This window comes from Bos mutus, chromosome 20, assembly GCF_027580195.1.
Source record: "Bos mutus isolate GX-2022 chromosome 20, NWIPB_WYAK_1.1, whole genome shotgun sequence".
In the NCBI taxonomy this organism is placed as follows: domain Eukaryota; kingdom Metazoa; phylum Chordata; class Mammalia; order Artiodactyla; family Bovidae; genus Bos; species Bos mutus.
The window spans coordinates 20,375,068-20,400,342 of NC_091636.1; the positions used below are offsets into that span (position 1 = coordinate 20,375,068).

Sequence of the window (25,275 nt, forward strand, 5' to 3'; positions counted from 1 at the left end):
TTTAAAAATGGCATAATTTCCAGAGTTAAGACAGATCTGGATTCTGATTCCAGTTGTTCCTCTTGTCCTTTGGACAAGTTACTTCACTTCTGAGGCATGGCTTTATAATTTGTAAAATCAGTGTTATAATCTGCCCTACTTATTATGGATGTTGTGAAGATTGAAAGGAGAAGTATAAATGTAAAACTCTTTAGCGAGATGTCCAACAAATGGCAACTCCATTTCTTTCTGTTTTTTAGTACTTCTTAAGATTATTGAAACAGCCCTCCTGGAAGCACACTCTTGTGATTCAGTGTAGAAGTACATTTGAGTTCTCTACAAGACTCAAATTCTGAAGCCTGTGGAGAGGTGGTTCCATTACTTCTCAGGGTACAGGCCTGAGGCAGAATATATTGACCTAGAGCTTTAGGCTGCTTTATTAAAGATCTACTATTTCCTCCTCCATTTGGCTTTCACATAGAAAGAATTTTGAATAAAAGGACTCTTCCCCTCTCAACTACTACTTATGACCTTGGTCTACTAATTTCCTATTCAGAGAACTGGCGTTCAGCTTAGATTGCTCTTGTTGAACATATAACATTTCACGCTTTAGGAATGGATGGATTCATTAGGATTTCCTGTAGAGCAACTTAGCCTTATATTTCCTTCTTTGCTTTCTCATTTATCTGGGAACTATTAACAGAAGAATAATGGACAGAGCTTGATGTTCCAAAACAGAGAAGCAGAGTTAATTTATGAAGTCACTTATGATTCTGCTATAAGGATTGCTTATTTGGAGCAAAAAAGTTCTTGAACTTACACAGCCCTGAACATTTCCTCTTACCATTGCAAAAACAGTCCCATCTGAATGAATAGAAGTATGTGTTGCTCTTTATGTTGAAACCCTTGGTGAGAAAGAATCTAGTGTAATTACTAATTTACCTCAAAAACGAAGGACTTGTACAGCTTGTGCTTGAATATACTAAAAACCACTGAATTGTACAGTTTAAATTGGTGAATTGTATGTATGTGAATAAAGTTTTTAAAAAAATGAAGGATAGATGCTATTACTATAAACATCATTAGATCAGTTTAGAAGATCTCTAAAAAGTTTTTGGTACACTTCTTTAGACTCCATTACTCTGGTGGTAGTGCAGTCGGTCAGGGAGTTAAGAAGGTACCGAATGATTTGTCTTGTTTGTTTTGGTGTTGCTTTGCAGTCTGGCAGAAACATTTTTAGGGGGGAGTTAGGAAGTTAGGCAATTTATTTGTTCTTTTGTGGATTCAAAAACACAATTTTAAAACAATTAATGGTCATTCTTTGATTAAATTGCCATTGAGGACAAAGGCTTATTTTTAACAACTTTTGTTTGCTTAAAAAGGATGGTGTTAAAAGAATCCACCACCACCACCGCCCTAACTTCCCTCCCCAAAGAAGTAAGGTGTACCGTCTCTGTATTACTGTTCATTTTTTAACATTTTTCTGAAGGTATTTTTTCCCCCCACTAGGTGCGGGAGATGTTGAAGATGAGGGACTCAAATGGGGCCCGAATGTTGACTTTGATAACAGAGCAGTTCATGGCTGACCCTCGTCTGTCACTTTGGAGGCAACAAGGCACTGCAATGACTGACAAGTACAGGCAGCTCTGGGATGAGCTGGGTAAGTGTGAATCTTCTGATGGATTCCCAGTGAGTTGTGTGTGGCTGAAGCCTGGGATAGAAAGTGGAAAAAGCATGGTCAGAATATTGCAGAAGAGAGAGCTGCTCTTACATGAACTTGCCGCCAGTGTACCCTGGCTAGGACAGGGAGAATGAAACATTTGCAGGAATCAGTCTTGGCAGCGTTTGGGGGAATTGTCTGATGTCGAGGAAAGTAAGCACAGACTCTGCTTTTAAGTATTTGTGGGGGTGGGGAATGTGTATTTCCAGATAGGTATTCGGTACAATAGCATTGATTATTCATTTCCAGACTAATATTGTAATCACTTCAGCTGGAATTTGGCCATTTTCCCCTTTTACCTACATTAAAGTTATTGAAAGTAACTTGAGTCGTCATTTTTAAAAATTATTCTCAACTTAGATGAACTACTGATTGTCAGAATGGAAAAGTCACAGCAAACTCTATAATTTTTATTGCTTTCCAAATCCATGGTGGTAAAGATGTAAATACAGCAGGTGGTTGAAAAAAATGAGAAATCCACTACTTGTGTTTACTGAGAAATTTGCAGAGATGACTCTTGTTACTCAATACTCATTGCTAGAGAAATTAATAATGAATTTGTTGTCTATTAAGAAATCTGTATGTGACAAATGGAATTTTTGGCAAATATTTTGTCAGTGCCTGTTTTAATTTTATGTTCTGGATATTTATTAGAAGGTTTGGCTTCCCTTGTGGCTCAACTGGTAAAGAATCCGCCTGCAATGCGGGAGACTTGGGTTTGATCTCTGGGTTGGGAACTTTCCCTAGAGAAGGGAAAGACTACTCATTCCAGTGTTCTGGCCTGGAGAATTCCATGAACTGTATAGTCCATGGAGTCTCAAAGAGTCAGACATGACTAAGCACTTTCACTTTCACTTTCTAGTTTCAGTGAAGTTGAATAGTAGAAGTCTTCATACCTTCACCTTCTGTCTTCCTCTTCGCTATTGATGGACCACATCATGCTATTGATCCCATGCCCCGACCAAGAAAGACTTGTCTGTGAAGATACCAGTTATAATGTTTGGAAGGGACCTTTGAGATGAACTGCTTACAGATAAGGAAACTAAAGTCTGAGGAGGTTAGGAAACTTCCACAAAATGACATAGTGTGACCCTTTAAGGTTATACAGCAAGATGGTAAACAGTTGGACATCAAAGTTTCCTTTTTCCCATTAATAGGGTGTGTGTTCAGGAACTGGTTTGTGGATGACAGCTCCTGTTTGTTTTTTAACATGTGTCTGCTATTCCCCAACGTTAAGATACTTGTTGACCTTTTCCCAAAGTATTTTTTATTAAGTGTCTTATAATAATTTAATCTTAGTACTTTCCTTGGGTCACCGGAAGTAGTGTTAGTGGCCTTCCCCTCAATCAGAATTTAAATCAGTCTGTAACTGTAGTAGATCCTTTTGGTGTCCTGGCAGGAAATGTTTGGGAGCTCAGTGTGGTAGTTGGAGAACACAAGTGTAATGTGTGGTTTAAACAAAAATTTTTATAGAATACTGAGTGGTTTGTAAGTAAAGACTCCTCAGTTTTGTAACTCTACAGTAAGTGTTGAATTGACTAGTTGGTTTATGGCAGTAAAAAGGATTAACATTTAAAAAAAAACTATAATGAAGGGAATCATTTCAGGAAAAATTATTGGATTGATATCAGATGAATAAAATTTAAAGAGCTTTGGTACTTAAAGAAGCTTAAAATTACAAATAACTAATTAGAAAATATCAACTAAATATTTTGGTTACCAAAAAAAAGTACAAGTGATACAGTTAAATAAGATTTTCAGTGTTTACATTTAATCCATTAGTTGTATTTCACTTTTGCAAGTTGGCCTTGAAAATTATGTACTTCAACTCCCAATCAAAAGTATTAATTCTCATTAGGCAGAAGTTTTCACTAGCTGATTCTTATTATACTCTCTGATGGACTACATTTCTAATTATGGACCAGGCTTTATCCAAGTTCTTTGATTTCAGCCCAGGATGAAGAATACATATTCTTGGCCTGTGTTTTCTTTTTTCACAAATCATGCCCCCCTTCCTGCCATCCAGTCATTACTAGACTGCTATAAATTCTCCTGCATACTGTGATGGTGAGCAGAGGTCACTTGCCATTTTAATGAAGTCTAAGTTCTGTGAAGAATCTCACGTGGGCCTAACAGTAGCTCTCAAATCTTAATATTCATTCACCAAAAAAATTAAGTAAAAGTTGCTTCTGGACTACAAAAGAAAAGGATTTTGCTTCTTAAGAAAATGGGGGAATTTGACTTTGTGCCCCTGCACAGGGCTCACATTGCTTCAAGGCTCTGCTTTGGAATTAAATGCTGAGCACTGCCAGATGCCAGACATTGAGAAGAGGCTGAGTTTTGTCGGCAAATGGGATCTGCAAGTTAATTGGTGTTTTCTGCAGGCTTCTGGCTGTGAAATGAAATTGGAAGCCCTTTAGCCACATGGATAATACAGGACCTGAATACAAATGTCACATGTCACCATCAGGACCCACTGTGAGACAATAGTGTTCCCACTCCAACACTGCACCATTACAGATCATTTAAATATGGGGATTACATTTAAACTAAAAGCCCCATTTGCCTTTTACTGCAATTTAAATGTCCTCTTAGCAAAAGCTAAGTGACAAATTAAATGAAAAAAGTGCCCACATTTTTAAAGCTGTAATGCAAAACAACCTTTTATTGCTTCTCATGTGCCACGAATGAATCATTATACTTGTCAACCCTAAACCAAGCCATAATTGGAGCAGCTACTGTTATCAAAGTAGGGCCGCTCTGTGACAGCTTAATAAAGCTGAAACTGTTAAATTAAATCTCAGATGCTTAACTCCTTAGCACCGGTGGATTCGATGGGTCCATTTCTGGCAATGGCCAATACACCAGGAGGAAAAAAATTCCTGGCATGAAAGCCTTAATCTGATGAAAGTGTACAAGTAAGAGTATCTCAGCCAAGTAACTGCTTCTTGGCAGAGAGATTCAGAGGCATCAGATTGTCAGCCAGATTACAGAATTTTATTTTTCTTTCATAGGATCAGATACCCCCCTCCCCAAGATTTACAGTTTTTTTGAGTATATGTGATTTATTAAAATGCAAGTGCTGATGTTTCAAAGTTAGTTTTAAAAAATAACCTATTCATTTAGTTCTTTCTTTCATTCAAATAAATGCATGCAATCTTATTTGAGGTATCAATAGGCCCAATTTCTTTGCCCCATTCTCTGGCTAACAAAGGGATGATTATGCTCAGTTCTTGTCTAAAATAAATGCCTATGATATTCATTTGGTCTGAGTTAATTTTTTTGATTTATGCTGTGATTTTCATAATGTAGTATGAAATAGATTCAGATGCATACTATTAAGATCCCGTGAATCAGTTTTTCCTATATTAATTTTACTTTTCTCTACTTGATGTTTTCTTACACATCTGACAGTCTTCTCAAGATGAGTGTTGTATCATGATCAGCTGTGAGAACATGTATATATTAAAATTTTGAGACAGAAAGCCCAGTGCAGCGGGAGGAGCTGCATGTTTGATAGATATGACACATGCCTCGTAGAGCTATAGAACACATACCTTTTCAGTTGTGTTCTTTACTCCAGGCACATTTTCTGGAAAGCAGATCACAGAAATAACCCTTGGCTTTCAAGGAACAGCCCAGTGCGGATTGGTGGTGAGCACACCTACTGTTAGCCCTAATGGCTGACTGTTTAGCACACTTAATTATTGTGGAGGTCTTTAGGGATGAGGGAATATATTGTAACCTCTTGTCTGTGTTGATGGGTCTCTTGCCTTAAATGTCTTCTTAGGCCGCAAGTTTACTTTGCTTCATAAAACTATAGGTTATGGCTGCCAGTCTATTAAAACTTAATTAAACTGGACGTCATTAGAGGAAATAGTTAAATAAGATTTAATTACAGTTTTATCACAGGGAAAAATCCTTAAATTTTCATTTTCATAATATGTTGTATGTAATACTTTTCCTCCAGATTTTAAACACTTTTCCTCTGGGCTGAGTCATCTGTTTTGCTCTCTGGCATGTAGCCTTGTTTCTTTGGGAGAGGCTGGGCTGCCATCACAAGGGTCTTACTGCTCTGAGTTTGCTCATGTGGTTCACAAGAACAAGGTGGTATCTCTGAGTTTTCTTCAAAGCTTTTGATAGAGACACCTAACTGTGTGTGGGTAGAAATAGCCATAGTTAGATTTTTTAGTTTGCATTTCCTTGTATACTGTTATTGTGTTTGTGTGTGCTCGGTTGCTCAGTTGTGCTCGATTCTTTGCTACCCCAAGGACTATAGCCTACCAAGCTCCTCTCTGTCCATGGAATTCTCCAGGCAAGAATTCTGAAGTGGCTTGCCATTTCCTACTCCAGGGGATTTTCCCAACCCAGGGATCAAACCCACATTTCTTGTATCTCCTGCATTGGCAGGCAGATTCTTTACTACTGTGCCACCTGTGAAGCCCCATACTGTTATTGAGCAGTGGTTATAATAATATTCCTTGGTAGGGTGCTGGATAGATTGAGTGGGTATAAAGATTCAGTGGACTTTGAAATCAGAGTAAATCTACATTGAGTAGTAGAGAACTTAGCCCAACCATTGGGACTACATATATTGCAAAATACTAAATATTGCCTACTCCATGGGGCTTCCCAGGTGAAGCTAGTGGTAAAGAACCCACCTGCCATTGCAGGAGATGTAAGAGATGTGGCTTTGATCCCTGGGTCAGGAAGATCCCTTGGAGGAGGGCATGGCAACCCACTCCAGTATTCTTGCCTGGAGAACCACATGGACAGAGAAGCCTGGTGGCCTACGGTCCATAGGGTCGCAAAGAGTCAAACATGACTGAAGCAGCTTAGCATACACACATGCACCTACTCCATGGACCTAGAACCCTGTTCAAGCTATCATCCCAGATATAAATAGTCACTTCTATCAGCCTCTTCTGCACCTACCCACATTATTCTTGAATACAGAAAAAAACTTATGCTTTAGTCACATATTCAAAACAGTGCTCTAAGTAACTGGAGGGCCTTGTGCAGAACCAGAAGTAAGATTCTAAAGGTTTAGCTTTGAAGGTAATTGTGGAGAAATTTTATGCTATCTTATGTCTCCAGAAGCAAAAGTCTTAGTAATTCCCCCACTGTTTTGAGCTCCATACTTAGTTTTTATGGTAAAGGCAGACTCAGGCTTTCTACATTTTAAAGTTGATCGAAAGAAAGTGAAAATCTCTGAGTTGTGTCCGATTCTTTGCAATCCCATGGGACTGTACAGTTCATGGAATTCTCCAGGCCAGAATACTGGAGTGGGTAGCCTTTCCCTTCTCTGGGGGTTCTTCCCAACCCAGGGATCGAACCCAGGTCTCCGGCATTGCAGGCGGATTCTTTATCAGCTGAGCCACCAGGAAAGCAGTGGCTAGTAAACAGGCTGAGGAGTAACGGGTTCTCATTGAAAACTGGAAAGCATTCCAGTATAGCTTGCCATCATATAAGTTGATATGCTTTTGCTAGTGCCGTGGAGAAAACAGCAATTCCCAGAGTCCCTGTGCAGCAAAAAGATGTCAGTACAGCCTTGGAAACTTCCATGTAGCTGTAAGTGTAGTGTGTAATCCTAATGAACCACATATCAGGGATTGCTCATCACCTGCCAGCTTGTCTTCCTGGGCACAGGAGAATATAATTTTACCACTTAACACCATTTCAATGCCTTCCTGTTAACCCTTCTTTTCAGAGTCTTTTGTGTTTCCTGATCAGAAAGAATAGATGTATTAAGTATTTGATTTTACTGCTGATGATGGTACTGGGAGTATAGAGGGAGTAGAGATGCAACCGGAGAAGGCAATGGCAGCCCACTCCAGTACTCTTGCCTGGAAAATCCCATGGGCAGAGGAGCCTGGTGGGCTGCAGCCCATGGGATTGCTAAGAGTCGGACACGACTGAGCGACTTCACTTTCACTTTTCACTTTCATGCATTGGAGAAGGAAATGGCAACCCACTCCAGTGTTCTTGCCTGGAGAATCCCAGGGATGGTGGAGCCTGGTGGGCTGCCGTCTATGGGGTCACACAGAGTTGGACACAACTGAAGTGACTTAGCAGCAGCAGCAGCAGAGATGCAACCACCGGGAGACATGAGAAATTAGAATAGGCTTGAATGAACTGTAGAGCACTTTTTATAGAGTAATTTATTCACATATTAGTAAATAAATAGACTGAACTTAGCATGGTTTTACAGGATGTTCATGAAGGAGAGTTATAGGAAAGAAGCAATGCTTCCCTGGTGGCACAGATGGTAAAGAATCTGTCTGCAATGCAGGAGACCCAGGTTTGATCCCTGGGTTTGGAAGATCCCCTGGAGGAGGGCACGGCAACCCACATGGCAACCAACTCCCATTATTCTTGCAATCCCATGGACAGAGAAGCCTGGTGGGCTACAGTACATGGGATTGCTGAGTCGGGCACGACTGAGCGACTAACACTTTAATTTTCAATGAGAGTACTACAGAAAAAAGGAATAACATGAGCAAACACAAGGAGAACTCAGTGGAGGATCTCATTATCCAAAATGCTGTCTTTTAAGATTTTCAGTCCAGCCTTGTTGATCTTCATTGTTGCTTAAATTCAAGGGGTGGGGAGGAGGAGGAGAGAGTAGACATTACAGGATCCAAGTTTTTGCTTTTCTCCCCATTGTGGTCCAGCTACTACACTCAACACAGATGTCAGCACTTATTTATCGGGCTCTATGCTAAGCGCATAATGCATACATTATTTTATTTAATTCTTAAAACAACCCTGTGAGGTAGGAACAGTTACTGGAAATGAAAGTCACTCTCTGTGACCCCATGGACTATACAGTCCATGCAGTTTTCCAGGCCAGAATACTGGAGTGGGTGGCCATTCCGTCCTCCAGGGATCTTCCTGACCCAGGGATCGAAACCAGGTCTCCTGCATTGCGGGCAGGTTCTTTACCAGCTGAGCCACCAGGGAAGCCCAAGAATACTGGAGTGGGTAACCTATCCCTTCTCTAGCAGATCTTCCTGACTCAGTAATTGAACCAGAGTCTCCTGCATTGCAGGCGGATTCTTTACCAGCTGAGCTACTGGGGAAACCCAGGGACAGTTATTAGCCCCAATTTTATAGCCAAGAAAACTGAACTATAAGAAGATCAGATAACTTGCCTAACGTCACAACAGCAGAACAGGAATTTGATCCTAGGTGTCAGTGACTTCAAAGACTTAAACCCTAAACTACACACCATCCTCAGCTTATTTTAAAAGACCAATATTCCTCTCTGCCTGGCAGTCTTTCTGCTTAGAGGAGAATAGGGGCAAAGTGAAGCTTACCTCGGTGGCAGCAAACACTTTGAAAGCTACCTGGCCTGGTCTGCCCACCCATGGCCCCACAGTCCTGTTTGCAGTTGTTAGCAGATCTTACCTAGTCTAGTTACCCACCTGTGTTCTCAGAGGCTCTCTAAGTTCAACCTCTGAAAAAAAAAAAAAACCCATTAATGCAGAATAGCCAAATATATGCTATTGATTAAGAACTGTAGTATATAATAAGCATATCGACAGGGAGGCCTGGCGTTCTGCAGTCCATGGGGTTGCAAGGAGTTGAATATGACTTAGTGACTGAACAACAACAACAGCAATCATACAGAAACTGCTTACTGCAGATGGAATAAATGGAACCTTTGCTCTTCTTTTCCAGTCCCTCTTGTTATGGAGCCGGTGAAAACCCTTAGGTCACTGTCTCTGTCTTGGCCTGTCCTTACCTCATGTGGTCCACAGGCTCTGCAGACCCTTCTGCCCATGGGCTGGGCTGTCCTGCTCTGAAATGGGGTTTGTGCTCCTGTCTCAGCCTCTGTTTTTCCCCTCATTATTCAGAGCTCCCTCTAAATACAGAGGCTTTGTCCATTGTATTGCTCAGGAGGCTTTGCTTCCCTCCAGCACTGTTCTCAGAACGTCTGTCTGCTACTGAGTCCTCATTACTGGGGCCTGGTTTCTTTCTCCGTTGTGTGGTTCTCCTGCTTTCTGTCCCTTAAAACTGAGACCTCTGTGTTTTCGGGTCAGAGGCCTCTGGGTTCTCTTCTGCTGTGGGGACAGGAAAAGGGGTTTATTTTCTGCTTTAAGTAGGCAGAGTAATTTCTAGTTTGGGTCAGAAGTTAACCCAAAAAGAGAATGCATATTTCTATACAGTGGGCAAATCTCTGATAAGTAGCTCCTGTGTAATACTATCAACCATCCTTCTCTTGATGGCAGCTGCTAGGGCTTAATTATCCATTCAGTACCCTGTATGAGAAAGAGTACAAATAGAGAGAAAAATGTAAAAGTGTATACTAATAGAAAGTAGTAGATTCTCGGCATTAAAAGAGATCTTTACAGATGACTTGATTCTATTTAACCAGTTAGAGACTATTAATGATATTCATTGTCTAAATTATTTAGGTGTACAGTTGGATGATTTTAACAACTGTTAGGGATCACCCCCTTGTGTATTTTTGTAAAACTCTTCTAAATATAGACTGCAGAGCTTTTATTCAGAGTTAGGTGTAGTACGCTTTTGTTGTTCAGTCCCCAGTCTTGTCTGTTTGTGAACCCATGGACTGCAGCACACCAGGCTCCCCTGTCCTTCACTGTTTCCCAGAGTTTGCTCAAACTCAAGTTCACTGAGTCGATGATGCCACCCAACTATCTCATCCTCTGTCGCCCCCTTCTTCTCCTGCCCTTAATCTTTCCCAGCACTGGGGTCTCTTCCAGTGAGTTGGCTTTTCGCATCAGATGGCCAAAGTATTGGAACTTCAGCTTTAGCAGTAGTCCTTCCAATGAATATTCAGGGTTAGTTTCCTGTAAGATTGACTGGTTTGATCTCCTTACTGTCCAAGGAACTGTCAAGAGTTTTCTCCAGCATCACAATTAGAAAGCATCAGTTCTCTGGCACTCAGCCTTCTTCATGGTTCAGCTCTCTCGTACATGACTACTGGAAAAACCATAGCTTTGACTAGACAGACCTTTGTTGGCAAAATATCTGTGCTTTTTAATATGCTGTCTGTGTTTGTCCTAGCTTTTCTTCCAGGAGGCAAGGCATCTTTTAATTTCATGGCTGCAGTCACTGTCTACAGTGAATTTGGAGCCCAAGAAACTGAAGTCTGCCTCTGTTTACCTTTTAGTGTTCTGTGTTGTACATGTAGTGTGCTAGTAGCATTGTTGGGACCAAGAATAAGTTCCAGTTACATTCGTTTAGGCTGTCTTTCCGTTTATAACAGGAGTCCATTGATAGTAGATTTTTTTCTCTCATTCATGGCTAATAGGAACGTCAGAGCAACAATTTCAGAAAAATTCTCTCCTTAGTTTTGTCACTCCCTAAAAGTTAGTATTGTGTTTGTCCTCAGGAAACTGCCGCAAAAGGGAAATCTGACTGGGGGAGTCTCTTTGCTAGAATGTGGATCTCTAGAGAGTACCATCCGATAGAACACAGGAGGAGTGAGGGAGTGAAAACCAAGAGAAACAGGCTGGGGATCAGTTCCTTTCAACATTTCTTACCATGAAGTGGCAGCATACAAAAATTAATGAGGTCTGAGGAGCCTTATATTAAGACATCTGTGATGCTCAGGGGCTTCACGGGAAGTCAATGCTGCCAGGAGCTAGAATGAAAGAAGTGGAAGCCAAGGGAAGACTGAATCCGACACTTGGGCTGTTTTCTGTGTCTGCTGGCACCTCGCAAGGTGCTTTGCAAATCTTTTCATAGTTCATTTAAACTTAGATGGCCTAATGGGATTGGGGAGAACCCAGGGAAAGGTGGTCCCTTAGAAAGATGTTTCAGACATTGCCTCACAGAGCCCCCAGGGTGAGATGGGAGGGAGAAGAGTGTGATGGGAGAAGGCAGGTCCTTCTCAATCCCCATACAGTTACTTTCACCTCTCCATACGCTAGCCTTTCCACTAAGATTACTCCAGAACAGAGGATTCTAAGATTTAAAATACATGCTTGTTAGTGATTATCTTCAATAGGTTTTTAAATAGCCACTCATTTTAGATGTGTACCTAAGAATGACTTATTTATATCAATTTTGTTGTTCGGTCACTAAGTCATGTCTGACTCTTTGCGACCCCATGAACTGCAGCACGCCAGGCTTCTCTGTCCTTCACTGTCTCCCTGAATTTGCTCAAACTCATGTCCATTGAGCCAATGATGCCACCCAACCATCTCGTCCTCTGTTGCCCTCTTTGCCAGCGTCAGGGTCTTTTCCAGTGACTTGGCTGTTCACATCAGGTGGCCAAAGTATTGGAGCTTCAGCTTCAGCATCAGTCCTTCCAATGAATATTCAGGGTTAAGTTCCTTTAGGATTGACTGGTTTGATCTCCTTGCTGTCCAAGGGACTCTCAAGAGTCTTCAGCACCATAGTTGGAAAGTGTCAGTTCTCAGAACTCAGCCTTCTTTATGGTCCAACTCTCACATTTGTACATGACTCCTGTAAAGAACCATAGCTTTGACTAGACGGACCTTTGCTTGCAAAATGTTGTCTCTGCTTTTTAACACGCTATCTAGGTTTGTCATAGGTTTTCTTCCAAAAGGCGAGTGTCTTTTAATTTCATGGTTGCACTCACCATCCTCTTATTTTGGAGCCCAAGAAAATAAAATCTTGCACTGTTTCCATTGTTTCCCCATTTATTTGCCATGAAGTGATGGGACCAGATGCCATGATTTTTTGAATATTGAGATTTAAGTGAAATTTTTTAAGCTGTTTTAAGCCAACAGTTTTAAGTTCATCAAGAGGCTCTTTAGTTCCTCTTCACTTTCTGCCATTAAAGTGGTATCATCTGCATATCTGAGGTTGTTGATATGTCTCCCGGAAATCTTGATTCCAGCTTGTGATTCATCCAGACCGGCATTTTGCATGAGGTACTCTGCATATAAGTTAAGTAAGGAGGGTGATAATATACATCCTTGCCGTACTCCTTTCACAATTTTGAACCAGTCATTTGTTCTATGTCTGGTTCTAACTGTTGCTTCTTGTCTTGCATGCAGGTTTCTCAGGCGGCAAGTAATGTGGTCTGGTATTCCCATCTCATTAAGAATATTCCACAGTTTGTTGTGATCCACAAAGTCAAAGGCTTTAGTGTAGTCAGTGAAGCAGAAGTAGATTTTTTGAGGGTTTCCCTTACTTTTTCTGTGATCCAGCAAATGTTGACAATTTGATCTCTCATTCCTCTGCCTTTTCTAAATCCAGCTTGTACATCTGAAAGTTCTTGGTTCGTGGACTGCTGAAGCCTAGCTTGAAGGATTTTGAGCATAATCTTGCTGGCATGTGAAACGAGTGCAATTGTATGGTAATTTGAACATTCATTGGCATTGCCTTTCTTTGGGATTGGAATGAAAACTGGCCTTTTGCAGTCTTGAGGCCACTGTTGAGTTTACCAAATTTGCTGGCATAATGAGTGCAGCACTTTCACAGCATCATCTTTCAGGATTTGAAATAGCTCAACTGGAATTCCATCACCTCCACTGGTTTTGTTTGTAGTGATGCTTCCTGAGGCCCACTTGACGTCACACTCCAGCACCTCTGGTTCTAGGTGAGTGATTATACCATCGTGGTTATCTGAGTCATGAAGATCTGTTTTATATAATTCTGTGTACTCTTGCCACCTCTTCTTAATATCTTCTCCTTCTGTTAGGTCCATACCATTTCTGTCCTTTATTGTGCCCATCTTTAACATGAAATATTCCCTTGGTATCTCTAATTTTCTTGAAGAGATCCCTAGTCTTTCCCATTCTATTGTTTTCCTCTATTTCTTTGCAGTAATTTCTTTGAGATTAAAAGATGCTTACTCCTTGGAAGGAAAGTTATGACCAACCTAGATGGCATATTCAAAAGCAGAGACATTACTTTGTCAACAGAGGTCCATCTAGTTAAGGCTATGGTTTTTCCAGTAGTCATATATGGATGTGAGAGTTGGACTGTAAAGAAAGCTGAGCACCAAAGAATTGATGCTTTTGAACTATGGTGTTGGAGAAGACTAGAGAGTCCCTTGGACTGCAAGGAGATCCGACTAGTCCATCCTAAAGGAGATTACTCCTGGGTGTTCATCGGAAGGACTGATGTTGAAGCTGAAACTCCAATACTTTGGCCACCGGTTGCGAAGTGCTGACTCATTTGAAAAGACCCTGATGCTGGGAAAGATTGAAGGCAGGAGGAGAAGGGGACGACAGAGGATAAGATGGTTGGATGGCATCACCGACTCAATGGACATGAGTTTGGGTGAACTCTGGGTGTTGGTAATGGACAGGGAGGCCTGGTGTGCTGTGGTTCATGGGGTCACAAAGAGGCGGACAAGACTGAGTGACTGCACTGAACTGATTTCTTTGCATTGTTCACTTAGGAAGGCTTTCTTATCTCTCCTTGCTATTCTTTGGAACTCTGCATTCAGGTGAATATATCTTTCCTTTTCTCCTTTGCCTTTTGCTTCTCTTCTTTTCTCAACTGTTTGTAAGGCCTCCTCAGACAACCATTTTGCCTTTTTGCATTTCTTCTTCTTGATGGTTTTGATCACCACCTTCTGTGCAGCGTTAGAACCTCTGTCCATAGTTCTTCAGACACTCTATCAAATCTTATCCCTTGAATCTGTTTGTTACTTCCACTGTACAATCATAAGGGATTTGACTTAGGTCATACCTGAATGGTCTAGTGGATTTGCCTCCTTTCTTCAATTTAAGTCTGAACTTGGCAATAAGGAGTTCATGGTCTGAGCCACAGTCAGCTCCTGGTTTTGTTTTTGCTGACTGTATAGATCTTCTTCATCTTCGGCTGCAAAGAATATAATCAGTGTGATCTCTCGGTATTGACCATCTGGTGATGTCCATGTGTTGAGCTGTCTCTTGTGTTGTTGGAGGAGGGTGTTTGTTATGACCAGTGCTTTCTCTTGGCAAAACTCATTAGCCTTTGCCCTGCTTCATTTTGTACTCCAAGTCCAAACTTGCCTGTTACTCCAGATATCTCTTGACTTCCTACTTTTGCATTCCAGTCCCCTGTGATGAAAAGGACATCTTTTTTGGGTGTTAGTTCTAGGAGGTCTTGTAGGTATTCATAGAATCGTTCAACTTAAGCTTGTTCAACATTAGTGGTTGGGGCATAGACTTGGATTATTGTGGTGTTGAATGGTTTGCCATTAACTTCCCCTTATATAATTTAGGTGGAAGGCAGACTGGCCAATGATTTGCAGTAGGTGAATTTTTGTGAGGCTGCTGTAAGCTTGTCTGATAATTTTGTAACATTGTTTTTAGTGCTTAAGTTAAAAATTCCAAGTTGAAATAAAGATAGGACTCTAAAGTACAGGTGCCGTCTGACATTTAGTTGCTTGAAATCTTAGGGTATTTCCTCAGGCTCTGATCTAGAGACGAATATCCAGTAGTAGTGATAGTAGTGGTTGTGCAAATTGTGGCTAACTCACTCAACTCTGTGAGCAAAGATAACCTTTGCTATGGAAATCCACATATCTGTGGTTTTAGAGCTATGACCAGCTAGACCTTGTTGTCCTCGTGTTGTGCTCCCCAGCCCCATTTTGGATAACTTAGTAAATTTCAGAATTTGCTTCAGCAAACCTGGAGGAGAGTGTGAGAATCATTCATAAATTAGGAATCAGACTTCAATGAAAAACAGTCTTGAAATGACTTAGGCTTAGGAAGCTGCAGTCTTCCTTTTTGGAGAGCAAGGGCTGAGGGGGTTGTAAATAGGACACCTAAATCAAATATAAGCTTGAAACTGAGAGAAAATTCTGTTACAAGGAATGCTTTCAAAATGATGCCAAGAGCACAGAAGTCTTACTTCATTTCTTCCCTACTCTGCTCCCAATACGCACACATTTAAAGATGAGATTACTATATCCAGCCACCTATTAACCATACATGTTGATCATACACAGAAAATGCTCTTTGCTAAACGTTAGGATCCTGTATAGACCAAATAATCTGAGAGATATTTTGTTTGTTTTGAAGCTATTAAACTACCATCTATATTTAATATTAGTAGTCCAAGATCAGTTGCTATTTTTATTTTGGGCCATTTAAACTAATTTCATGGCCATCCTTGTAAATCCTTGTATTAGCATCCATTTAATAATCTCATGCTACGTTTTTCCTTCTTGTCTAGTAATAGAACACTGAAAATGATTCCTTTTTTTTTGTTACCCAGTAAAAGTGAGAAGAAAAATATACCTAGAGTTAGTGCTCAGTCAATATTTGTGAATAAAAAGCAAATGAATAATTAAATGTAATGCTAGGCATCTATTTGGAAGCAGTAAGAGGTAAGCATTTCTGATGTACTGAAAACAGTGACTGAAAGGCATTGATCTTCACTGTGCCCTCAGGTTTCCTTTCCTGCCCTTCTGGTTTTTCTTGCCTTCCTGCCCATATACAGAGGAATCTTCCCGGGCACCCGTGTACTGAGGAACACACACGCATGCACACTGAAATATAAACACAGTTTAGGGTATAGAAGGGCAATGATTTCCCCTTGCCATCAGTGCTACAGGTAATCTATTGCATTAATCAGCCAGCCAGTGGGAAATGCATGGGAAGTGATTATACTATCATGCACAATACAATCAGCATGAAGCACTTGTCAAGACCAATACATCAAACTGTAATTCGGTAATAGAATGAATTAGAGAAAAATGAAACATTCTGTTCTTCCAGAAACTCAGTACACATCACAGACTCTTTCTGAACTCTATAGAAAAGTCAGTGTATTAAAAACTTGTTTTTATAAGTAAAATTGCAGTTCCAGTATGACAGAATACAATACCATAAATTCATTTCCTTAGGGTTTTTACACAGCTATAGTGCTGAAGTGTTTACCCATCATCAGTATTCTATAATCAAAGCCATTGATTATTTTTGATAGGGCTTCTGATTATCTCTTGTCCTAAATTGGTTCTCCACGGTAAGTGGAAGGAAGGTTGTTGTACCAGTGGCTCAGGGACGCACTTGTCGGTAAATGTGGTGGACTGGTAGGACAGTGCCTTACCAGTACAGCAGGCAGATTAACGTGAACCTCCTTTTTATAGTTTCCTGTGGTAGGCACTGCCATGTCGGAGCTTAGTTAGAATGAGGAAGTAAAAAACAGAAAGGAGCCCAGGTAAGACAACAGAAGTGAGGTTATATAATGTAGGATGTGTTTCAGAAAATTTTGAGGTTAGATGTAATATATTTCATATAAGTCATGATCCATATTAATTTGTAATATATATTCAAAAGTTCAATAAAAATTCAATGTAAAATTTTCACCACATTTAACAAGGCATGCTTTTTCAAAGGGGCAAATTGAGATGATTTCTGTCTACAATCAGGATTGTTTCCATTTTTAGAGCCTACAACTAGAATATAAAGAAAAGGGTTCTTGGAGCCAGATGCTCTTTAAGTATGGATTCTGATCCTTGTATTTATTAATTGTGTAGTCCTGGACAGGTTCCTTATCTTAGATAGAACCTCAGTTTCCTTCTATGTAAAATGGCATAATGCAGATTTTTGAAGCCTAAGATAAGATAGTTTAGATAATACACAACACTTTCATTCTCATTCCAAAAGGCTTTTGTCTATGTTGAGAAAGTGGGCCCAGTGGGAAGCTTGGGAGAGAGGCATCCTGAAGACCTACAGAGTATTTTCAGCACTCAATTTGTATAGACTTGGAAGCATGGCTGTTGAACGAACCATGCCACTGTTGATGAAGACAGTTCAGTTAAGCAGCCAATGCAGAGCACATGTCAAATGTTCTTGCAGGTTCCCACGCTTCACATTCCTTCTCCTCACTATTGACTGCCCTTTCATATCAAACTAAGATAATTTGTCATTGTGCCCTTTTCTTTCTATTTTTTTCTGGCTTTCCTTTTCTCCCTTAAAAAGGAGAAGGGTGGTGAGTGGTGGAGGAGCTGGTCTGGTCATTTCCTATAGAACCAGGTCCTACTGAGGTCAGATGGTATTTGACGAGTTGTGAATATTGGCCCAGTAACACTGACACATAATACACAGAAGAAGTGTACAAAAAAGATCTTCACGACCCAGATAATCACGATGGTGTGATCACTCACCTAGAGCCAGATGTCCTGGAATGTGAAGTCAAGTGGGCCTTAGGAAGCATCACTATGAACAAAGTTAGTGGAGGTGATGGAATTCCAATTGAGCTTTTTCACATCCTAAAAGGTGATGCTGTGAAAGTGCTGTACTCAATATGCCAGTAAATTTGGAAAACTCAGCAGTGGCCCACAGGACTGGAAAAGGTCATTTTTCATTCCAATGCCAAAGAAAGGCAATGCCAAAGAATGCTCCAACTACTGTACACTTGCAGTCATCTCACATGCTAGCAAAGTAATGATCAAAATTCTCCAAGCCAAGCTTCAACAGTATTTGTACCATGAACTTCCAGATGTTCAAGCTGGTTTTAGAAAAGGCAGAGATCAAATTGCCAACATCTGCTGGATCATCGAAAAAGCAAGAGAATTCCAGGAAAACATCTACTGCTGCTTTGTTGACTATGCCGAATCCTTTGACTGTGTGGATCACAATAAACTGGAAAATTCTGAAAGAGATGGGAATATCAGACCACCTGATCTGCCTCTTGAGAAACCTATATGCAGGTCAGGAAGCAACAGTTAGAACTGGACGTGGAACAACAGACTGGTTCCAAATAGGAAAAGGTGTACGTCAAGGCTGTATATTGTCACCCTGCTTATTTAACTTATATGCAGAGTACATCATGAGAAACACTGGGCAGGAAGAAGCACAAGCTGGAATCAAGATTGCCGGGAGAAATATCAATCACCTCAGATATGCAGATAACTCCACCCTTATGGCAGAAAGTGAAGAACTAAAGAGCCTCTTGATGAAAGTGAAAGAGGAGAGTGAAAAAATTGGCTTAAAGCTCAACATTCAGAAAACTATGATCATGGCATCTGGTCCCATCCCTTCATAGCAAATAGATGGAGAAACAGTGGAAACAGTGGCTGACTTTATTTTTAGGGGCTCCAGAATCACTGCAGATGGTGGCTGCAGACATGAAATTAAAAGACGCTTACTCCTTGGAAGAAAAGTTAAGACCAACCTAGACAGCATATTAAAAAGCAGAGACATTACTTTGCCAACAAAGGTCTGTCTAGTCAAGGCTATGGTTTTTCCATTAGTCATGTATGGATATGAGAGTTGGACTATAAAGAAAGCTGAGCACTGAAGAATTGATACTTTTGAACTGTGGTGTTGGAGAAGACTCTTGAGAGTTCCTTGGACGGCAGGGAGATCCAACCAATCCATCCTCAAGGAAATCAGTCCTGAATGTTCATTGGAAGGGCTAGTGTTGAAGCTGAAACTCCAATACTTTGGCCACCTGACGCGAAGAGCTGACTCGTATGAAAAGACCCTGATGCTGGGAAAGATTGAAGGTGAGAGGAGAAGGGAATGACAGAGGATAAGATGGTTGGATGGCATCACCGACTCAAAGGACATGGGTTTGGGTGGACTCTGGGAGTTGGTGATGGACAGGGAAGCCTGGCGTGTTGCCGTCTGTTGGGTCACAAAGAGGCGGACGTGACTGAACGACTGAACTGAACTGAGCGCTGACAAGTCAGAGGGAATGGGAATGCTACATTGTAATTAGATGAGGGCCCCGGGTTATCCAGGAACCTTATCCAGGATACCAGTTAGCTGATTTGAAATATCTGTGTTTTATGTTCTTTCTTGACCACAGAAGAAGTGGTTATTCTACTTCAGTCTTTTCTCAGAGCCTGGTTAAATGATAACTAGTTGTATGCCCTTATGCTGTTTGACCTAAGTAATCTCAAAAACTCTTTACAGTGTCTCTGAGGCTTTATTTTGAAATTTCCCCAGAAGTATTTTAGTGAGTTGGGAACTAGCATACTGCATTTCAAGTAAAGAGAATGTTTTTACCAGTTAAATTTATTTTCCAAACATGGGTTACTAACATATTAAGCCTGAAGTGTACTGAGAACGATACCATAATTAGGGTCAACAATTTTTGTGTGGTCTGACCAAAGAAATTTTGTGACTATAGTTTTGCTAGCACAACTAATTATGCCAGTGATCTTCTATTTGTGACTGCAATTAGGCATTTCATGGCCCCTAAATAAGTATAATTAGTTAATTGGATCATGCATGAAATTCTATCCTCTTGTAATAGCCTTGAGAACAAAAATAAATATGATAAATATTATGAATTGTTTTATAACTATGGAACCCTGGGAAATACTAAAAGTGATTGTCTTACTTTGTCTACTAGTATTTCATAAGAATAAACATATTAAAAAGTAGAAATTAAATTTTCCATATGAAAGTCTTCATTTTCCACCTTTGAGACAGAGGAAGAAGGGAATCTTCCTTCCTGGCCTTTCTTCTCATCTTTAGAGAAGTGGTGTTGATTGCCCTGCCGCTTTGTCCCCTGCTTCTTACCGCTGCTGCCCCTGTGTTCTCTCTAATACCATTATGCATAATATCTTCTGGAAAATATCTGGAATTCCAAAATGTCTTTTATAGAAAATGTCTAGCTTTCACATTAATTACTAACTTGATTTGCATATTAACAAAAACTCATGAAGTAGAACTTTAAAAACAAGTTTTATTGTCTGTGGGAAATAGCAGGAGATAGAGAATGGCCAGCTGACTTATTCAGTCACATATCATAGTGCTCCACCCAGCAATACACCAGCAGGCAAAGAGCACACTCAAGTCACAAGTGCATTCTCCCAGAAATGCTGATGTGAGTCCACTCTAAGAGGCCTCGAATAGTACATCATCATATTTTCAGAGATATGACTTGAATAATCAATCTTGAATTGTAAGTTGAACTCTTGATTGTTTATCTGCTGTTTTAATCTGCAGTGAAATTACTTATTTGCTATGCCTGTCAGTCCTGAAAAGTGCAGAGTTTTCATTTGTTTAATTAGACCTTTTTGGACGGACCTGTGTAAGTTTTCATTGGGTATGATTCTGTATATGCAACATGTTGTAAGTTTGTAAGAATATAGTTAAATAAAGTACAGGGTTTATTAGTTGTACATTTAAGACTACCCCATAACTTTCAACAATAGTATACCATTTGTATTATACTGCTAAAATATTAGGAGTGGATCAATGATTCTGTCAAAAGACTAAAATCATTAATCTTAGAGTTCATATATGCTAATTGCACATAGCAAGCCTCGCTTACAGAGGTGCTTTTTGACCATGTGTCTGGGCAGAAGGCTAAACACCATAGTATTTAAGAATGTTAGTTTTAGGGGCATGTGGGCCCTAGTTATAAACCCTGGCTCCTGTCTTTAATAGTAGCACTCCATTTCTACTTGTCTCTGAACCTCCATTTAGTTATTTGCAAAGTGAGTCTTTCTGTGAGGGTGAAATGTGATAATGTATGTAAAATAGTTCTCACAGGGTTCGTGTGAAGTGTTTTCAATACATGGCAGCAGCAAGTGTATCAGTAAAGATGCCGTTCACTTTTAGAAATATGTTAGCTGAACTAGATGAAGTGATCTTTGTACCCTAAAGACAGACATTGTAAAACTAAATGTAGTTTTACATTAATAAATACATTTACATTAATAAATGTAGACTCTATTTAGAAACTTAACACGTGTAACATGATATTGTTAGGATTTTTCTTGAAGGGATAGAAATTAACATACAAATCAGCACTTAATATTGTGTGTTGGGATACCTTTTATGCATAGTGACTTTTTTGTTTTTGCTTAATTCGCAGCTCTTTTCTTATGTTGAGTGGTTTGTTTGGATTTGATAATTGTAACTAACAACATTTTCATACCCACTGGTAATACTTTTCCATTTTGTAATCTAGCAGAGTTATTTCCTGGTAATTGTGATAGATTACAGTGGCCACAGATGCTTTGCTACTCTCTCATTGAGATATGGGGTCTGTGTTTTCTCATTTTTGTAGATGTTTGATCAACAAAATATGACATTAGATGTTTGGGGCAGTTTCTGGGCCCAGTCCTGAAGTGTCTGGCAGTATCTACTTACTGTCTCTTAAAAGGTTCTATCCTAAAGCCCTGAGAAACAAATACAATATTGTAAAGTAAAAATAATAATAATAATAAAAATTAAAAAAAAAAAATCTGGCTATCATGAGGCTGCCATGCTATGAGAAATCCCACACTGTCCACATAGAGAGGCAGTGTTGGGACACAGGAAAAGTAAGAGGATTTCTGACCTACAGAACCATGAGATATAATGATACATTGTTATATTAAGCCATTAAGTTTAGGGTAGTTTTTTTACATAGTATTAGATAACCAGAACGTGATTCTGTATCTTACGATACTTCACCCTGCTTCTTTTGGTTATCCTCCAAATACCAAATATCTCTAGCAGTGTAGAGTAAAATAATATGTAAAAACAAAGTTCTGTTATTTCAGTTAACTTCATCCCTTGCGTTGGAGTAAGTCGGGTGTTTGTCAAAATTGAATCTGTATTACTAGTAAATAGTGTGAAACAATCCTAGAGTATTGTACATCTCCATTTTTAATACTTTTAAGGTATTTTTCCCTCACCTTCATGTTCTTCTTACATGAAATTTCACTTGGTTTGGCTTCCAGGTTTTCCCTCTCCAAAAATAAGAATCTGGGTTCTGATAACGTTTGAGTTCCCGTAAAAGACTGGAGCCCTAGCACTGACACTGTAAAGGAGGCAGGGTGAGCTGCAAGTATGGGCCAAGATGCTAAGGAAAGATGGGGAGGGGAAGGGTGGCTGAGGGAAGAATGCCCAGACTGCACTCCATGCCCATCCTTTGGCATGATGTTGTCACGGGCAGAGAAAATGTTATAGAACCCTGTAGCGTTGGGAATCGGTTTAAAAAAGGCCTCCTCTGTTCATGAAGTCAAGGATAAAATTACCAAAGCATCTCAGATCTCTAAGTGACTCTGCACAAGAACCTGTTATGATTAGTCTAAATGTTTAATGTCACTGGCACCTTGTTTGTCTAATATGCTCTTAATTGTTTTATTTTACTAAATGTAGAAATATTTAAGGGTGTTCAGAGAATCACAAGTGGAGTCCTTCAATCCTGTTTTCATCTTTTGAGTCTCAATTTCCACAACATCAAAGTCGTCTACACTGAGGTTTGCTGGAGTGCACCTTTTGGTGCTGAGTAGAGCTCTGCATTTTCAGAACATTTCTGCACATATTAGTATAAATAGCTCTACAAGTAGGTAGAAATTATTACCCTGTTGTTTAATCAGGGACTGCCACCACAGAGAGACAGAGTGGTCTTGCCCAAGGTCTTGTGGCTGGTAATCCATATCTTGTCCTCTCCAGATCAAAGTTTGTTGATCAAACATTTCTTCTGGTTGGAAATGTAAAACACTGGATATGTGGGACAAAATGATGGTTGTACATCGAAAATTTGATAGACAAAACTGGCCTTCAGGTCATTTAGAATTCATTAATTCTTGTTACCCTCTTTTGCTGGAAGCATGTGTGCTTGTCCATTGACAGTGTGACTGATGAAATACAAAAGCGACTAAAAAGGCCTTTGTGAGGATTTGTCATCTGCCGCTGTGTTTCTGTCCTTGTTATTTGCCTGTTTGGGTCAGTATAGGATGTAAACAGATTTAAGACCACCGAATGGTTTGGAACCATTCACCTTGTGCAAAAAAAAAGGTTTTGTTTTCCTTCATCTCAAGGGAGCTGCCTTTCCTCACTGTGCTTTACTTTGGCTTGTAGATTACAGTGCATCTTTTTGCTGAGATCACTGAGTGCAGATTAGGTGGAGTAGTGGAAAGGAGAGTAAAAGCATGCTGGGTGGTGGAGAAGATACTGAACTAGAGCTGAAATGTGCCATGGATAATTCAGAAACTGAATGATGCACACACCAGTGATTTGATAATTGCTTTTATATACTTTGAGGCATTGAAGCTAGGAAGGCAATTTAAAAGTATTGAATTTGTTTTCATTGTAATTCATAGCAAATAATTAAGTGTCCTTTGTGAAAGAACCAGCAATACTTTCTAGATGCTGGGTTGTCTGCTAGGTGCTGAAAATGCTAAGTTTCGCTGAGTACTGTGTCCTGTTTTTGGTTGAGTCCTTTAAAGAGGCTTTATATTTCTGAGGGACAGCAGAATGAAGTGTTTAATCATCAAAGAGCTTTATTTTTAAAGCTACAACTGTTTCAGGAGTGTGTTGGAAGGGACGGAGATAAATGCTCAAAGTGGGACCCTAAATTAATAAAATTTGGCGGATGACTTACTCAATTTGGTTAACTTGGTTATTAAGGCTAATTACAGCTTTTGTAGTGGTGACTGTTTAGATAAAAGACCGTATCTATTATAGCTCTGAACCTGAATCTAACATTAAGAACATTCTTTCAAGATGAAACCTCTCTTTAGGGAGGTGAACAATAAAAGAATGTAACTGGCAATTTAATAAAGGCTTGGCTTTAAAATTTTTTTTCTCATTCTGCAATGGAAATTTTCTTATTAGAGAACTGTAAGCATGAAAATCTAGTTTTATAGCTATAACTTTTCCTCGAATCATAGAAATCATTGTTGAAAGTTTTCAAGAGTATTTAACATTTTGTTTTTAAGATCTTGTAATCCGTTTGCATTTTAGTTTTCTCATCTTTAATGTAGGTGTATTATTTCTGATCATAAAGGATTATTGTCGTAAGTTAATGAAAAACATTTGTAAAGCCCTTAATATAGGGCCTGTAGCACATGATAGGCACCCAAGAATTGGTGACTATTAGTGATAATGATGATTATTTAATTAAAGTTGTAATTGGTATTCCTACATTTATTGCCTCAAAGGAACTTTTTTCAAAGCGGAACTGTATGCTTTGTCAGTATTGTGCTAGCTTCTATAAACTCTGAGTTTTCACCAAATGAAAGTGAAGCTCATTGGATCCTTATCACCTTGTCACATCATTCATAGGCAAGTCAATCAGTCCTTCAGCATTGTACACATTGATTAGTACTTTCTTAATTTTATCTTTGCGTTACTTCAGAAAAACCACACAGTGCTTAGGATAAATTTGGTTTTTGATTCTATTTTTAAAACTTTGTATTGTACTTATATCTTTAAAAAGAAAAAGAAATTGAGTGTGAAAAACAGTAGATTTGAGATACATATATATGTTAAGACATATAACTTTTGGTTTTAATTCAAAATTAACTCTATCTTCTACTTTTATTTGGCATGTGGGTGCTTTTAAGCCGATTTCCAAAATAAATTACAGTTCACACAGGTGGAAAGAAATACAGAATTCTAAAATTACAAAATAGGCACATTAAAAATAAATAAACTCATTTTGGATAGACATTTACATCATGTTATTTGTCAGTATTAATTTACTTGGTTGCCCTTTTACACATGACCTTGATTCTTTACTAACAACCTGATAATGAAATTTCTAGTCTTACAACACATCTTTCAGAGCAGTTTTTTTTGTTTGTTTGCTTTAATTTCTTCTTTTTTTGATTGGAGGATAATTGCTTTACAATGTTGTGTTGGTTTCACTATACAACAGTGTGAATCAGCCATAAGGATACCTATGTCCCCACCCATTTGGACCTCCTTCCCACCCTCCCCGTCCTACCC

The 25,275-nt window shown here is 39.5% G+C and overlaps 1 protein-coding gene across 1 annotated transcript in view; it reads left to right on the top strand.

Moving 5' to 3' along the window:
• Positions 1 to 25,275, top strand: part of ZSWIM6 (zinc finger SWIM-type containing 6) — a 211,751-nt gene that overhangs the window by 147,827 nt on the left and 38,649 nt on the right. The window contains exon 4 of the mRNA XM_005900493.2: positions 1,489 to 1,639. Within this exon, the coding sequence (XP_005900555.2) occupies positions 1,489 to 1,639 (151 nt within the window). The remainder of the gene's footprint in view (positions 1 to 1,488; positions 1,640 to 25,275) is intronic.